Source organism: Didymella exigua (assembly GCF_010094145.1).
Source record: "Didymella exigua CBS 183.55 unplaced genomic scaffold M421scaffold_5, whole genome shotgun sequence".
In the NCBI taxonomy this organism is placed as follows: Eukaryota; Fungi; Ascomycota; class Dothideomycetes; order Pleosporales; family Didymellaceae; genus Didymella; species Didymella exigua.
The window spans coordinates 768119-784129 of record NW_022984779.1 but is presented as its reverse complement, the minus strand read 5'-3'; the positions used below and the strand labels follow the sequence as shown (position 1 = coordinate 784129).

The window sequence follows — 16011 nt, the reverse complement described above, 5'->3', positions numbered from 1 at the left end:
TTCGTGGCTGGCTCAACAGGCGCAGTTACGTTTTCGGCGTGTTGACGTTCTGGAAGCTCACGTGCCCATACTACCCCTGAAGCGGCACACGTTGGCGATGTGGAGAAGGCTCGGAAGAGACTCAGATGCTCTGCTCGAGTTGTTTTGGTATTCTATGCCTACTCGATGCAATGCTTGTACAAACAGATTATACGACAGTGCTGTACCCTCCACCGTACCCTCTTCTTGCTTGGTACCTGACGTATGCTTTCCTGCCCTCGTCCACCCAGAACACGCTGCTCGCTACTGCGATAAGGTGCAGCAAATCAAAAATACCCAGCGCCTCTGTCTGGAATACATGTTGTAGTGGTGGGAAATAGATGACAAGCAGCTGTCCAATGAGTGATCCAGAGACAGCGTAGTTGAACATCTTGTTCTCGAAGACGCCAATCTCACCAGTGAGCACTGATTTCGTGGATGAGCGGCAGGTGAGGGCGTTAAACATGTCGAAGAGGACAAAGCAGGTGAACGTCATGGTGGTGTCGCGTGCGGTGACCTCATTGTCGATTGTCATCTCGCGGTAGTAGGTCATCAGAGTGCCTAGCATGATGATTGTCGCAGACTGCAGAACGCGCTGGATGAGTTTGCGCGTGAGTACACGAGCGTGTCGTGGACGAGGAGGCAGAGCCATGACGGCAGGATCGACTGGCTCCACACCAAGAGATTGAGCCGGTGGACCGTCCATCAAGATGTCTAGAGCAATATTAGCCGTATGTCTTCCAGGCAGGAAACATGTACTCACTGATCCATAGAATCTGCATGGCGTTGAGAGGGTTCTTGAAGCCAAGAAAGGTACTCAACAGAACCAGGCTCAACGCCGCCGCGCTGGTGCTCAGCTGGAATGTAAGGAAGTTCTGGATGTTATAGAAGATACCCTTGCCTTCTTCCATGGCGTTGAGGATCGTGGCAAAATTGTCGTCTGTGAGAATCATATCGGCAGCCTCTTTGGCGACGTCTGTACCCAGTTTGCCCATGGAGATGCCAATGTCAGCCTTCTTCAAGGCGGGTGCGTCGTTGACACCATCGCCAGTCATGGCAACGACATCGCCCCGTGCTTGGAGTGCACGGATGATCTTCATCTTGTGTTCCGGACTGGTGCGTGCAAAGATGGAAGTAGTCGCGATTGCCCGAGAGAGCTCTTCTTCGCTCATCTGATCCAGCTCGTCACCACGGATGACGGAGCGCCCAAGTGCTGAGTCGGGATTTATTGGCATGCCCAGACTCTTGCCGATGGCTACAGCAGTAGTCTCCGCGTCTCCTGTGATCATGATGACCTTGACCTTGCCAGCCATGAGGCGGCGAATAGCCCTCTCCACACCCTTACGTGGAGGGTCGCTCATACCCACGAGACCAGCAAAGACCAGTCCACGATAGTGTTCGTCGTCGCCCATCGCAGAAGCTGATGACGCAGCTGGCGTTGATGTGCCACTGCTGCCCTTGCTGTAGGCTGTCCCACTTGCAAAACCTAGTACTCGCAGGCCTTCTTGTGCCATAGAGTCGGCAGCTTTCAGGACTTCTTGTCTGCGCGATTGATCTAGATTTGTCTCCTTTCCTTGGGCGTTGACGTATGTGGCACATCGATCGAGTACCCTTTCGATGGCACCCTTGATGTAAGACACGTCTGAACCTGAGCTCCCACTGATGACCACGCCCATCCATTTCCTCTCAGAGCTGAACGGGGTTTCAAACTTGCGCGTGCCCAGTCTTTCGCGGACATCGCCTTCGGAGAAGGCATCGAGCAGATCCAAGAGGGCGACATCTGTAGGTTGACCGACCCACCGACTCTTTGCCAGAGAATTGTCATCACCCATCGTCGATGACAATACTGCAGCTGTCGATGCAGACGCAGCTTCGTCGCTCAGCAGCCGGGCGTTGTTGACGATGTTACCAATTCGGAAGATGTTCTGGGTCGGAGAGTCAAGGTTGTCTATATCGTGCTTCTTCTTCAGGTCGACTGGGGCAGCCTCGTCGAAGTGCCATAGTTTCGTGACCGTCATGTGATTCGTTGTGAGGGTACCAGTTTTGTCGGTGCAGACCACATTGACTGATGCCAATGTCTCGACGCTAGGCAGACGTCGTACAATCGCGTCTCGTTTCGACATTCTCAGCACTCCCAGAGCGAGCGTAACGGTAACAATGATTGGGAGACCTTCGGGAATAGCAGCAACCGCAAGTGAGACGCCAATCTGGAAGACTTCGAGAAACTTCCAACCCCTCCACAGTCCAACGAGACCGATGAACGCGATAACAACGAACGACATGTAGCTGAGATCCTTCCCAAGTTGATCCATGGAAAGCTGTAGCGGAGTACGCGGGCTCTCGATCTCCTGGAGCGATGCTGAAATAGCACCAAACTCGGTGTTGCCGCCTGTCCCAATAACAATACCCTGCCCATATCCAGAGCGAACCAATGTGCCCATGAACGCAATGTTCTTCTGGTCGTTCAGACGGATGTCGGCGCCCACAGTTCCTGCACCCTCAGAGGCATAGAAAGGCGAAGGTGCCCGCTGAACTCCTGATGGTCGTGCGATTGTATCTGGTGTCTTGCTGACAGGCTCGTTCTCTCCTGTCAGGTTCGACTCGTCGATCGAAAGGTCTGCGGCGTGCGTGATTCGAATATCTGCAGGTACACGGTCGCCGGTGTGGAAGAGGACCAAATCACCCGGTACCAGCAGCGTCGCTGATATGGTGGTAGATTTTCTCTCAGCTGCTGCCAGCGCGGCTGTTGTGTCCTTCAGTTCGTCCAACTCGATCCCAACTGTCGCGGTGCTGTTTGCGCGTGATTGCTCCCGGCCTGCTCGGATGATGTGTGCAGAGTGAGGTACCAATGAGTTCAAAGCCTCCAAGGACTTCTCAGATCGGTACTCCTGAACAAACCCAACAGTAACAACGATCGTGACCGCTGCTGTGATGCTGATTGCATCCTCCAAGTTTCCCAGCATTAATGACACAGCCGCTGAGCCCAGCAGTAGCAAGATCAGTGTCTCTTTGAATTGCTTTACGAATCGAAGCCATAGTGGCTCAGACTCCTCGTGCGGGAGTTCGTTGCGGCCGTGGATGTGTATACGCGCCGAGGCATCGGAAGAGGAAAGACCGTGGGTCTCTGATGTCTGGAGTCTTTGCGCGGTTTCTTGGTGGGATAGGATTGAGTAAGAAGCGGTTATGGACTGCTTGGGCTGGTCTTCTTAGCTACTGCTCTGATCATTCGAACGGTTGCAATTACCGTAGGTGTACCGCTCCGCTTCTGTACCTGCGGTGGTTGCAGGTGCGGAGAGCTAGGGCACGAAGACTTCGAGCCCCCATTGGAGGCATGGTACATTGGTAGTGACGGTGTCGGGGCCCTGGACATGTTGGCATATCCCAGGGACAGCTGATGCGCGGCCGTCGAACGTGGCCGATGTGGCGCAACAAGGATGTACAGAGACTTTGTGCTCGATTATTGCATCGAGCCTGCTAGAAAGACAAATGCAATGAATATGCAGGGATAACCACAAGAAAGGAGCTCGCAAACGTGCTGGAAATGGTGTTGTTCAGCGTTTGAAGGGCCACTTGGACGTAGATCTCAGTGTCCAAAACGTCAAAGCACCGGCACTCTGCAGCAGGGGTCACCAGCGGCGATCTATCCGGAGGCCTGGACGAATTCACGCGTTTCATATTGCCAAGTCGTTTGACCAAGAGCTTCGTAAAACAGTGAGGTATCGAAGAGCCGCATGCAGTCCAACTGAGAAGTGTCCCCAGCGGTTTGCACCTGTGCGCCGCATCGAGAAGTGCCACAGCACTGAGGCTTGACAGGTACTGAGTATGCTCATTCCCGCGTCAAGTGATGGCGCGCTTTCCATATGCATCCGTGATGTCATGCGCCTTGGGGCCAGGTGAGAGAAGTGCGCTCAGTAGAGCTCAGTTGTCTCGATTGTGTGCGCCCTTTGTAGGCCCATGGCATGTAGTATTGCGCTCTTGGTAGTATTCTGTAAAAGCGCTGCCTGCCTCCAGACCGTGAGAAATGCACTGCAATTATAGATCACCTTCTTCATATCGACTATCCAAGCAGCTACTAAGGATGTGATGGACGTTGTGTTGCCCCGTCGGCTGGTTGCGGCACGGTGGTGGCTTCAAGGCAGCCGTGACATAAGCCGCGGTCGTGATGTCCTCCAGCCTTCGAGGCTTCGACCAGCCTCGCGACACAGACCACCCACCCCTACGCGCATCCGCAACCTCATCGCTGTGCAACTTTTCGTGCCTTTCACTGCCATTGCTACCTTGCGCGCATCCTTGGCAATAAAATCTGAAGTCGTCGGCGCGCGCATACCATTCGCGCATCCACTTGCTGCCGACGCGCCGACGTAAACAATAACGCCTCCGACGCGTCCACCTTTTCACCCCGCGCAGCCGTAGTCTGCACCCACCACCACAATGTTCCTTCCCGAGGACCTTCTGTTCAAGTCGGGCCAGCTTGCTCGCGTCTGGCTCGCCGCCAACCAGCACAAGAAGCTCACCAAAGCTCAAGTCTTGCAGGACAAGATCGATGAAGACATCCAGGTCATCATCCGGCCCGAGGGAGCTGCTGGTGGGCCTTTGGCGCTGCGATTGAACGGCCAGCTATTACTCGGTGTCGTGCGCATCTACCACAGGAAGGCGCACTACCTGCACGATGACTGCAACGACGCGCTGTGGAAGATCAAGATGGTACGTCCAGTCCCTCTTGCTCGCAGCATTGACTAACACGCCGTAGGCCTTCCGCCCAGGCAACATCGATCTGCCCGCTCAGACACACATCGCCAACCCGACCAGCCTGACATTGCCAGATATGATCACGGATCTTGACCTGTTGGCGCCCATGCCTGACCCATCGCTGCTGTTGTCGCAAACCCTTGACGGAGATCTTACCTTTGGAAATACCACATTGCCAGATTGGGACGCCAGCCAGTTCCTCTCCAACAGCGTCGAGCAACCCCGCCACGAAGAGTTGGAACTGCAAGACATGGACGACCTCGAGATCGATCTGGGAGAGGACCTGGGCCCGGAGGTAGAGATCGGACGTGACGCGCCGTCTGAGCTACCTAGAGACAACGACTTCGAGACGGACCTCAAGCTGAACGATGACGAACTTGACTTTGAAGTAGATCTTGGCGAAGGCTTGACTGATCTGCCAGCTGCTGGAGGCACTGAACTCAACATTGGCGTAGACACTATTATGGGCGGCATGGACACAGATCTTCCGCTCCCATTGCCCGAGGATGACGTTCCTCAGCTCACCCGCGAAGACTCTCCGTTGTCCGAATTGGACGCGGACGAAGAGACTCGTCTCGCACAGGAAGTTTCCGAGCGGGATCCAACTATGGTTGAGCCCGAGCAGGAAGAAGAATCGATTCACCAGGCCAGAGCCAAGCGCAGAAAGGTCATCACACAGGATGCTGAGACCATGATATCGACCGCTCAACTCAGGGATCAACAAGCAAACCGCGAGAAAATTTTGAAACAGGCCTCCTTCCTTCCCCGCGATCCGCTTCTGATGGCTCTTCTTAACATGCAGAGATCCGGGGGCTTCGTCTCGAGCATCCTCGGCGACGGTCGCAGTCAAGGCTGGGCTCCTGAGCTGCGAGGCATCCTGTCGCTGGAAGTTGTCTCGCGGCCTAGTAAGCGTAAGCGAGACGGGGCTGCCGCTGGGCTGGAACAGGCTGAGGAGGAGGAAGAGGAGGAGGGCGGTATTCCACAACTCGACATCGAGCAGGATGAGCCCACGCTGGGAGGCGATGCCTTCGATGTAGGCGGCACAACAATCGCCGATGATGGAAGCATTATCCAACTTCCCAGCGATATTGGTGCGCGTCCGGAAGAGGAGGACGAAGATGCGTTCTCGCCTGTCCCTGACAACTTCGACGACACAACCGCCCCGCTCTACCACCCAGCTGAGAGTGGCCCTATCTCGCTTGGCACCAAACACGCCGTTCATCTTCTGCGAGAACAGTTTGGACCCGAGGCGGAAGAGAGCGAGTCGATACGACAGAAGAACACCATCGTTTTTCAGGAGCTGCTTCCCGAGGCCCAAACATCGAGAGCCGACGCCACTAAGATGTTTTTTGAAGTCTTGGTTCTTGCCACAAAAGACGCCATCAAGGTCGAGCAATCAGGGACCGAGCTTGGAGGACCCCTTCGCATCCGCGCAAAGCGCGGTCTTTGGGGACAGTGGGCTGAGACTGCTGCAAGCGGCGAGCTGGCATCTCAGAGTCAAGCTATTGCGCAGACAACAGCAGTTGACTCCCTCGCTGAAGGTATCCTTGCTGGCCCAGCAGAGGTATCTGTCTCCGCGTAAAAGTTCTTTGTGGTTCGATTCACTGCGCTAGCGACTTCATTTTGGGGACCTTGGTATTCATAAGGCGGCGTTGGCCGGATACCCACGCTGTGTATGGCTTTGCTTTTGTTTTAACTCCTTTGGGTAGGCGTACTACGGCGTTTGTATGGCTCATTGGAGTGCTTCTAGTAGGATAACAATAAGGGACAGTCTGTAGCAACGCAACGCATTTCACAATTACTTCACGATCGATCCATAGAAACTGATCTTGAACATGGCGTCGGGCGCCAAGGGTTTGGGTCGGAATGGTTCCGAACAGCACGAAAAATTTGGGCTTCATCACCAGTCATCACTCTGATGCTAACGCACTATCCCCGCATACCAAATGTCAAAATCGCAAATCACGTCTTCTTCTACTTCCAAACACGTGCTCTGGTGCAAGTCGCCGCATCAGGGTCCTCGACCTCTCTTACTACCGCGCTGAGAGCTCCGACCGCATTGCTCACTCGGACACCCACACTTTTACACACTTCAGCAACCACCCCAAGGTTCTACAAAAGAATGACCGCCAACATGGCGACCAACATACTCGCTGTCGACCCACAGAAATTGGGAAATATCACATTCACCGAAACCAAGACAGACTTGATCGAAGAATGGAACATAGAATACGCGGATGGGCAAGACTACCAGAGTCTCAAGAGAGCAGCAGAAGAGATCGTGAACACAGACACACCGGTCGCATTTCCGACCGAGACTGTGTACGGACTAGGGGCAGACGCGACAAGAAGCTCAGCGGTCAAGGCCATATTCGCTGCGAAGGGGCGACCTTCAGACAACCCTCTCATCGTACACATCCACTCACTGCCACAGCTGCGCGCGCTGCTGTCCGGCAAAGACGCGTCGCTCACAGGAAGCGATCCTATCCCCGCGATTTACAGACCGTTGATCGAGCGCTTTTGGCCTGGACCGTTGACCATCATCCTTCCAGTACCGGAGAACACGGTGCTTGCGCCAGAAGTCACGGCCGGTCTGACGACGTTCGGCGCACGTATGCCGCGCTCCATACTTGCGCTTTCCCTCCTACGTCTTTGTGGTCGCCCTCTTGCCGGTCCATCTGCGAACGCTTCCACACGACCCTCTCCCACGGCAGCCGAACACGTATACGACGACCTGCAAGGGCGTATACGCACCATTGTAGACGGGGGGCCCTGCGAAGTGGGCGTAGAGAGCACAGTCGTGGACGGCCTATCGAGCCCACCGAGCATATTGCGACCGGGCGGCGTCACAGTGGAGCAGTTAAGACAGTGTCCAGGGTGGGAGAACGTCACTGTTGGGTACAAGGACAAGCAGGAAGGAGGCGCCAGCAAGCCAAGGGCCCCGGGTATGAAGTACAGGCACTACAGCCCGAAAGCGGAGGTTATTCTATTCGAGGCTGGTGCCACAAGGCCGGAGAGGGAGGAGGTGATGAAGAAGAGCAAGGTCGGCATAATACGGACGAAGAGTTGGGACGCTGCACTCGGATTGGCAAGTGCAGACTCAAATGTCGCGGACACAAATGGGTGTGTCAACGGTACTTCACAGTCCAACAGCGCCTCTTCAATACCGACAGACGCACCTTCACGACTGTCAAATTTGCTTCGCTCAGTCATCCAGCACCAAACCCCACACGCACAACGTCACACGCTCAGCTCGAGCGATAGCGAGATTTGGGACATCGATCTAGGTGCGGAAACAGACGAAGTAGCGCGGGGGCTGTTCTCTGCACTGCGCGAGCTAGACAAGAAGGGCGTCGAAGTGATCTTTGTGGAGGGCATTGACGATACCACTGGTGACGATATTGCGGCTGCGGTGATGAACAGGTTAAGGAAAGCCGCTGAGATTAGGACATGACGAGGTAATGGTCAAATGACCATACTGGAGGCATTCAATAAAACATTCTCGATATGTGCTGCTGGCACACTTCACAATGAATTCTATCCTTTCAATGACTGTGTTTTACACGATTCTCAAATAGATTCCCACGTCCTGGCCCACGACCTCTCGCTCTCCTTTCTCTACAGCCCAGTCTATTTCCTCACGAGCTACCACAGAGCACACAATGTACTTCCTCAGCCCTCTCCTGTTCTCCAGCGCCCTCGCAGCAGCCAAAGCTACCGATGAAAACACGCCCATTCCCGAATTTCTCGACACCACACCCACAGCCTCCACACCATCGACAGCATCAACAAAAACAGTCTTCATAACAGTCACGCGCACCCTCTACCCAACGCCGCTCTACCCACCACCCACGGCAAAAACACTACCACACTTCGCCTTCCCACCGCTGTTCACGCACAAAGGCCATCTGGGAGCTAGACTCTCCACTGACGACGCGGCATGGCCGATGTTTACTCTCGCCACGGCGACGGCGACCTCTGCACCGTTTGAGGGTCATTATACACCACCGACGACTTCGTCCATGCAGTGGCATTGCTCGTACCTGTCGACGCCGTCTTCACTGTCGAGTGCCCTGACGATATCGCCGTCTGTGGGGAATTCGCAGATTCGTTCCAATGCAGGCTATGCTCCAGATCCAACGATGCCCACGGAAGTGAAGGAGACGGCGCATGTAATCCCGCTGCCATCGGGTAGCGAAGACACGTTTAACATGCTGCCGATTCCTTGTGATTCAGGGGTTGTGGATATACCGCCAGTTCCCACACAAGAGGCAACGGCCACACCTCCCGTTCCCACAGGTTCGTCAGACACAGGTCCAACACCACCCCTCCCCTCGTCCCGCCCAACACACTCCTCCTCACCCCCCTTCCCACCATCAGACAGCGCAACGCCCGGATTCAACTGGCCCACCACAGCCCCTGCCACAAACACCACCAGCAACAACAGCGCAGACAAGACCGAGGCTTCGAACAGTGAGCCCGTATGGTCGGGACCCGCTTCCCCCCTCACCAACGCCACCGAGTCCTCAAGCATGACCAACGGCACCGCCTGGTCGGGGATTGACAACGCGATTCCAGGGCAAGTGCACGATCCCCCACTGCATGAGCGCGCCTTACCCTGGCTGTCGCCGCCGCCTCCTCTGCAGAGTACGAGTGCGGCTGTCAAGCGGATCCAGGGGGTGTGGGGTGTGTTCAGACGGGACTGCACGCCGTGCAAAGGAGAGGGCAGGGTGATTTGCTAGGTTGATGTAGCGGCGGGGTATTGTCAGGGTGGATGCTAGCAGCAGCAGTTTTTGGGTGGGGTGGAAGGGAGTGTGTGTGAAGTGCAGCGAGCGGGGGGAGTGCAGAGGTTTGATTCGTGGAGTATGGTGAAGATTGTGAATGGAGTGGTTGTAGTAATCGGTGTGCTGTATTTGGTATCTGGGTTCTGAGGTAGTGACAGTATGTGACTTAGTTGCTGGGCGTTTAGCCCAGGCCAGGCCAGCCTGTGAGATGTTAGTGTTGAGTCGACGATTTGACGGGGTGAGGACTTACTCCAGATCGTCAATCCCTCGTTGACCTTCGTGACGTTCACCCTGTCTCCTACCTTGATGGTCTGGCTCTTCGGCGCACCAGGCGCCCAGAACGTATACCGTCCAAACACCGGACTCCACTTTGCACCAATGTCAATCCTCCTATCCTTCTGCAACCTCTTGAGCACCTCTCCGCTTGGACCGACACCAGGCTTTCCCGTGTTATAGTCAAGGTTGATACTCTTGCAGCGCACACAATTATGCGCCATGATCATCTCCGTCTTCTGGTTGATTGTGATCTTACCCCAGAAGTCCTCTTCCCACGGGTCAGTTGCACCCTCAATAACGATGTTGGGTCGGAACTTGACCATGTCCATCTTCTCACCGTCAAGGCGCGAGGATACATTGTCGAGCGAGGTCTTGGAGGTGATGAGGAAGGGGGCGCAGTCTTGGAACTTGATGCGCCATTGCTCGGTTTGCAGGCCCATGAGCTTTTCGACCTGCTTGCCTAGGAAAGGGATGTTCGTCTTGAAGAATGCTGTGAGAGGGTCGGGCTTGACGGGTTGCATGTCTTCGAAGATGACGGGGCGCTTGTTCTCGGCGCCGATGTAGACGAGCACCACGTTGTAGCCGAAGCAGCCGGTGAACCACTCACTGTACTTCTCGCCCATATTGAAAGCGCCGGTGGGACTGCCGTGCATATTTACGTGGAAGTTTTCCAGCTTCTCGGTGTCAGGCACGAGAGGGATCCGGATGGTCTTGGCCTTCTCTTCGTCGCCATATGCGCGGTAGGTGACCTTGATGGTAGCGTCGTTTGTGCCGTAGTTTTCGAACTCTTGTATAAATTGCGACATGTCCGCGAAGTGGCCAATGGTCATATTTTCACAGGTTCCATCCTCCTTTTTCTTGAGTAGCATAAACGTTCCTACCATGGTTAATACAGAGCATATGGTGCACGGACTGCAACTGGGATGCTCACGGTCGTGGTCGAAGCCATACTTGGTGGCAACTGCCTCCTTGAGAGGTACTGCTCGCAATGACTTGATCGGATATACATAAATCTGTCAACTGACTCAGTATGCAGGGGCATGTAATCGGTGTCGTGAATCAGACCTCGGATATGCGCATGGCAGTCAGGTTGTGGATGAGAGGGCTAAGGAGACCCAGCAGCTTCCAGGTCAAGAACGGGAAGACGACAAGCCCGGTCAGCAGCCATAATGTCGGTATGTGATCCAGCTCTGATGAGGGACGATCTGTAGTATTTTCCATGTTGACACGACGTTGTTCACAAGCAAAAGTTTAGAATGTCGCAAAAGAGGTCGTCTTGGGACCCCACGTGCGCGCCCTTCCAAGACGTTAGCGACAAGTGCGGAGGAAAGCACGCTTGCCGCTTCCGCGGAGTGAGCACCACGGAACAGCATCCGAGTAGAGAGCGACGTGAGTAGCGTCGACATCAACTCGCGATGTACTGAATTCATGTTTGCACAGTGGCAGACAGGGAGCTTGTTCAGCAGAGGCGAATATCTATTCCTGGAGGCGAGTTTACGAGCGTTAGCTCGGTCAGTCCGAGTCTGATCTTTGTTCGGTTTCGAAGCGACTTTCAAAGCAGAGAGGATGCGCATCTTTGCGAGGTCTTCTAGAAGCATGATCCGCCGACCATGGCCACACGAGAAGTGATTGGACAAAGGAACGTTCGCTAAGAAACGGTGGAAGGAGGTTCCTGAGGGCGAAAGCGGGTCATCAGGTAGCCGCTGCAGGCACACGGACGATCGTCTGCGAACGCGAGCGGCAGAAGGAAAAAGTTGGTGTCGACGGCTCAACGATGGGCACGCTTGCATGGATGAAGCTGGAAGCATTGACGCAGGTAGGCTGTGGTTGGCTGTCCAAGGTAGAAGAGCAAAGGTAGCGTGTGGCTGTGCGCCCTGCTCGGTGGGCGGGGTGGGGGTTGGCACAGTCCAGGTGTGACGTTTGGAATGACTTGGGTGAATGCCCAAAGACTGTCAGGTTGCAAGCTCTTCCAAGACCACGTGCTTGTTCCCTCTTGACAGTGTTGCTTTGCCTGTGACTCCTCCGTACATACGCTCCTTAGACATCTTCTAGAAGCATCGGGCTTTGCAGGCACCGGCTACTTTCGTTGAGTGCTTACAGACGCGCGCCGAGGCTGAGATTCTTAGCACTTGCCCAAGAGCACAGCTACAGCTCAGCTTTCAAATCGTTAGGCACACTACGACTCTGGCAAACGCTCGGTGAACCTCTTTTCAAGAACTTGCCGAATACGCAGCTTTCTGAACGTGACCCGCCTCCACGGAAACCGGCACCTTCAGACGATCACACACACAACTTGAGCGTTGCGCCTGCTCTCCAAGGCTGCCACCTGGGCGCAAACCTCACACCCACCATGGCGAACACATACATTCGCCGGAAGGACACCACAAAGGGGCCGCCCCTGCGCATTCTGTCACTCGGTATGTTGTCCTGAGGTTCGAGGCGCTCGACGCGCAATCGCTGACAGGGCCCCAGATGGCGGAGGCGTGCGGGGGTACTCGATGCTCATCATCCTCCAGGAACTAATGCACAGGACATTTGTCGAGACCGAGGGGAGGGCACCCAAGCGACATGAAATACCGAAACCATGCGAGCACTTCGACCTGATTGCGGGGACAGGCACCGGCGGACTGATTGCGATCATGCTGGGGCGGCTGAGGATGGACGTGGAGACGTGCAAGGACGTCTACGTGCGCATGACCAGGAAAGTCTTCGAGACAGACAAGACGTTCGCCGGTATTCCCTACCGGTCCACCCTGTTCAAGGCATCGAAGCTGGAGGAAGCCATCATGGAGTGCGTGCGCGAACACACCATCTACGACGACGAAGGCAACGACAACCACGATGGCGCATCCTCAGCAGACCTCAGCACGCCAATGACGCCTGGCAGCGCGATGCCGCATGGCCGCGTGAACCGGAGCGCCAGCAGCGCCAGCAGCAGGTACAGTCAGATTGGCACGACGCCTGTCAATATGCGCATAGCCGCCATGAAATGGGGCAATCCACATGCGCTGCTGTATGACAATCGCGAGGAGCGCACAAAGACGTGAGTGGCTTGAAAGTGGGCGTTTGGGCAGGGCTGACAAGAAAAAGCGCTATAACCGCCGTCTACAAAGGCACGAAGAAGTCTGGCACCGGCCAGATCTGGCTGCGATCCTACGACTCGCGCAAAGAACCCGCTGTAGCTCCGAATGCGACCATCTGGCAAGCTGGGCGAGCCACAGCCGCGACCGCCCTCGCCTTCAAACCAATCCAGATTGGCCAAGCAGTCTTCCTGGACGAAGGCACCGGCAAGTACAACCCAGCGCCTATGGTGCTCGATGAGGCTGTCTGCAACGAATGGCCTGGACGTGAGATTGGTGTCTTCGTCAGTATTGGTACTGGAAAGCGACCTGACGGGACCAACAGTCAAGAGCATCTGTGGTGGGAGGGCTTCGTCTCTGGCGGCATTGGCGATTTCGCTGATGCACGACGCAAGCTCATTGCAAAGATCGAAGGCTGCGAAAAGACACACAAAGAGATGAAGGACCACCTTGCAAAGCGGCAAGTAAACCAGGAGAACTACTACCGACTCAACGTCAACGTGGGTGTGGGCGAGTTTGGTATGAACGAGTGGAACGCGCTGTCGGAGATCAGCACGAACACTCGCATGTACTTGGCCGAGAAGGACGTCCAGAGTATGTCCCTTGACGCTGCAGCGAAGATTGCTCGAATCCACCGCGCCAAGTTGCGTTGGGAGCGCGCCGAAAAGGGCGGAATGTCACTGCCAGCAGCTTCCCCACCACCCAACAAGCCGCTCCCGACTATTCCAGATCCAATCGGTTTTGCAGTCGAACTCCCCGCAGGAGAGCTTACGCCCGAGTACATGGCATCCATGCAGCAATCCGACCTTCGACCTGCCCCATTACATCCTCACCGACCGCAGCACTCTGACAACGACAAGTATCTCGCGGTATCCTCCGATGAGTTTCCACAACCTGTACAGAGCATCAACGATATGCCACCACGCCATTCGGGCGAGCTAGTATCGCCAGGCCGCACATCAGAAGATCAATTCTCAACAGACCGCCCTGTGTCATGGGCGAACTCACCACGTATGAGTTTCGAGCCACCGCCCAGACCACCGAAGACGCCTCTGAACGATGGCAAGATCCCTCCTCCGCTCTCCGGACATCCAGCGTTCCGGATCTCAAACTCGCCTACTTCACCTGTACACAGAACCTCACCCCCTCCTGGTACAGGGTTCGCGCGTCCACCACCGGGTGCGCCGTTACCGTACCCCGACGACGACGGGCCACCGCCGGCTGTTAACAAGGCGAGCAAGCCGGACTATATGCGATGATCAGGTCATGTCAGCATTTTGCATTGTGGTAACGACGATAACGACTTTGGCATTTATGTATTCTTGATGCGGATTTGGCATGTTGGATAGCGAGATTGATCACGTAGCCTTTTGTACTTTAGATACCCTTCGGAATTTATACGAACAAACTCTCTGCATCTTCCAAATTATCACCGTTATACGCCTTTGGAAACTCGTGAACCTATTAGTGGTCTGAACACGGCACAAGTCCCGGCGTAGTCTTGGGCACGCTATCAGGTGTGGTATCTTGTCATGTATCTAGCGCCGCATCGCGTTACCTTACAATTACTCGATCGAAACCATTTTCCTCAGGTGTGGAAACTACCTCAACCATACAACTCATCCGACTCGTGCCGATATGCAACGCAACCCAATATTTACCTGATAGTCTCAGGTGTAGCACCCGCTATCTCCGCATTCGGCCAGATAGGACGGCAAGTGAAGGCTCACGGCGGCCGCCGATGTAGATTCGGAGTATCTCGAGGCTGTTGCTCGATTGTAGGGACCGATGCTCAATGGTGGGGTACGAGTATAGAAATGAGGGCGCCCCGCGTTCAAGAGTGTACTTTGCTTTTCCATCCTTTGCTTCCTTGATTGAAACCTGAGTCTGCTTTGTTGACTATCTATCTATCTATCCTGAACCACTTGCTCATAAAAGCCCATCATGGCTGCCACACCAGCCAAGTTCATCCCCGCGGACCAGATCGACTCGACCTTCAAGTCCAAGTATACCGGTACGCAGCTCCTCGACACCACGCAGTCACCGACTCCCGCCGCAGGTCATCTTCGCCCGTACTGACAGTCCGCAGACCTCATCTCGGCGCCGCTGGGCTCGAAAATCGTGTCCTGCAGCGACGAATTCTTCGCCGCGGCCGAGAACCTCATCACCAAGACGGCCCCTATTTCCAGGCCCGGCGTCTTCGTGCACTCGGGCGCCTGGTACGATGGCTGGGAGACGCGGCGCCACAACACCGCGGCGGCCGACTGGGTCATCATCAGGCTGGGCACGGCGTCGGGCAAGATCGCAGGTGTCGAGATCGACACGGCTTTCTTCAACGGCAACCACGCGCCCGAAATCGCCGTCGAGGGCGCCTTCGCTGACTCGGACGAGGTTGTCGCCGCCGAGGGATTCGCGTGGGACACTATCCTGTCCAGGCAGGAGTGCGGACCCTCGCAGCGCCACGGCTGGCTGCTGGACCAAATCACCGCAAAGGCATACACGCACGTCCGACTACTAATGTACCCCGACGGCGGCATCGCGCGATTCAGACTCTATGGGACAGCAGTCCCCGTCTTCCCCGCCGACACATCAGCCGTGCTGGAGCTCAGCGCAACGGTCATGGGTGGCGTCGCAACCGCATGCAGCGACCAGCACTTCGGCACAAAAGACAACCTGCTACTCCCCGGGCGCGGGGTGGACATGGGCGACGGATGGGAAACGAAGCGCACGCGGGGCGACCATGTGGACTGGACGACGGTGCGACTCGGCGCTGCGTGCGCCATCTCTTCCGTCGTCGTCGACACGGCGCACTTCCGCGGTAATTTCCCGCAGAAGGTGCAGGTCTACGCTGGCTCGTTCGAGGCGGATCCCGCGCACGACGACGCCGCGTGGGTTGAGGTGCTGAGTCCGCAGGCGAGCGCGGCGGATGTTGAGAGGACGTACAAGGATGAGCTGCGTAATGTGCAGGGGCAGAAGTACACGCATGCTAAGCTGGTCATCATCCCTGATGGCGGCGTGAAGCGCTTCAGGGTGTTTGGCACGCGCGTCTAAGACTGGATTTGAGCAGTGAAGGCGGGGCTTGGACGGAACGATGCCACGGTGAT

General features: G+C 55.7%; 7 protein-coding genes across 7 annotated transcripts; 5 read left to right on the top strand and 2 right to left on the bottom strand.

Annotated features, from left to right (window-relative positions):
- On the bottom strand, positions 1-3700 carry M421DRAFT_417538 (calcium-transporting P). Its single transcript, XM_033591504.1, has 3 exons — positions 3263-3700; positions 782-3215; positions 1-732 (listed from the first exon to the last, which is right to left on the bottom strand). Exons 1-3 carry the CDS (start codon positions 3386-3388, stop codon positions 188-190), a joined length of 3105 nt encoding a protein of 1034 aa, XP_033452036.1. The 5' UTR covers positions 3389-3700; the 3' UTR covers positions 1-187.
- Positions 3701-4449: 749 nt separating this feature from the next.
- On the top strand, positions 4450-6349 carry M421DRAFT_90020 (uncharacterized protein; the record flags this gene model as incomplete). The annotated part of the gene is made up of 2 exons (XM_033597816.1): positions 4450-4722; positions 4769-6349. 2 exons carry the CDS (start codon positions 4450-4452, stop codon positions 6347-6349), a joined length of 1854 nt encoding a protein of 617 aa, XP_033452035.1.
- Positions 6350-6901: 552 nt separating this feature from the next.
- Positions 6902-8221, top strand: M421DRAFT_55513 (translation initiation protein Sua5; the record flags this gene model as incomplete). The annotated part of the gene is made up of 1 exon (XM_033595313.1): positions 6902-8221. The coding sequence occupies one exon, from the start codon at positions 6902-6904 to the stop codon at positions 8219-8221; it is 1320 nt and encodes a 439-aa protein (XP_033452034.1).
- Positions 8222-8429: 208 nt separating this feature from the next.
- Positions 8430-9509, top strand: M421DRAFT_2416 (uncharacterized protein; the record flags this gene model as incomplete). Its single annotated transcript, XM_033588502.1, has 1 exon — positions 8430-9509. The coding sequence occupies one exon, from the start codon at positions 8430-8432 to the stop codon at positions 9507-9509; it is 1080 nt and encodes a 359-aa protein (XP_033452033.1).
- A 223-nt stretch (positions 9510-9732) lies between these two features.
- Positions 9733-11048, bottom strand: M421DRAFT_2415 (uncharacterized protein; the record flags this gene model as incomplete). The annotated part of the gene is made up of 4 exons (XM_033588500.1): positions 9733-9752; positions 9802-10704; positions 10759-10840; positions 10893-11048. 4 exons carry the CDS (start codon positions 11046-11048, stop codon positions 9733-9735), a joined length of 1161 nt encoding a protein of 386 aa, XP_033452032.1.
- Positions 11049-11790: 742 nt separating this feature from the next.
- M421DRAFT_417535 (FabD/lysophospholipase-like protein) lies at positions 11791-14323 on the top strand. The gene is made up of 3 exons (XM_033591503.1): positions 11791-12244; positions 12300-12870; positions 12918-14323. Exons 1-3 carry the CDS (start codon positions 12178-12180, stop codon positions 14164-14166), a joined length of 1887 nt encoding a protein of 628 aa, XP_033452031.1. The 5' UTR covers positions 11791-12177; the 3' UTR covers positions 14167-14323.
- Positions 14324-14851: 528 nt separating this feature from the next.
- M421DRAFT_56025 (Allantoicase) lies at positions 14852-15958 on the top strand (the record flags this gene model as incomplete). The annotated part of the gene is made up of 2 exons (XM_033595354.1): positions 14852-14921; positions 14997-15958. 2 exons carry the CDS (start codon positions 14852-14854, stop codon positions 15956-15958), a joined length of 1032 nt encoding a protein of 343 aa, XP_033452030.1.
- Positions 15959-16011: the final 53 nt, after the last annotated feature.

Coding starts and splice junctions, on each gene's coding strand:
- M421DRAFT_417538 (XM_033591504.1), bottom strand. CDS start 3,388: ATGTCCAGGGCCCCGACACCGTCACTACCAATGTACCATGCCTCCAAT. Junction 3,216..3,262: donor AGCGGAGCGGTACACCTACG/GTAATTGCAACC, acceptor TAAGAAGACCAG/CCCAAGCAGTCCATAACCGC. Junction 733..781: donor CATGCAGATTCTATGGATCA/GTGAGTACATGT, acceptor ATATTGCTCTAG/ACATCTTGATGGACGGTCCA.
- M421DRAFT_417535 (XM_033591503.1), top strand. CDS start 12,178: ATGGCGAACACATACATTCGCCGGAAGGACACCACAAAGGGGCCGCCC. Junction 12,245..12,299: donor CCTGCGCATTCTGTCACTCG/GTATGTTGTCCT, acceptor ACAGGGCCCCAG/ATGGCGGAGGCGTGCGGGGG. Junction 12,871..12,917: donor CGCGAGGAGCGCACAAAGAC/GTGAGTGGCTTG, acceptor GACAAGAAAAAG/CGCTATAACCGCCGTCTACA.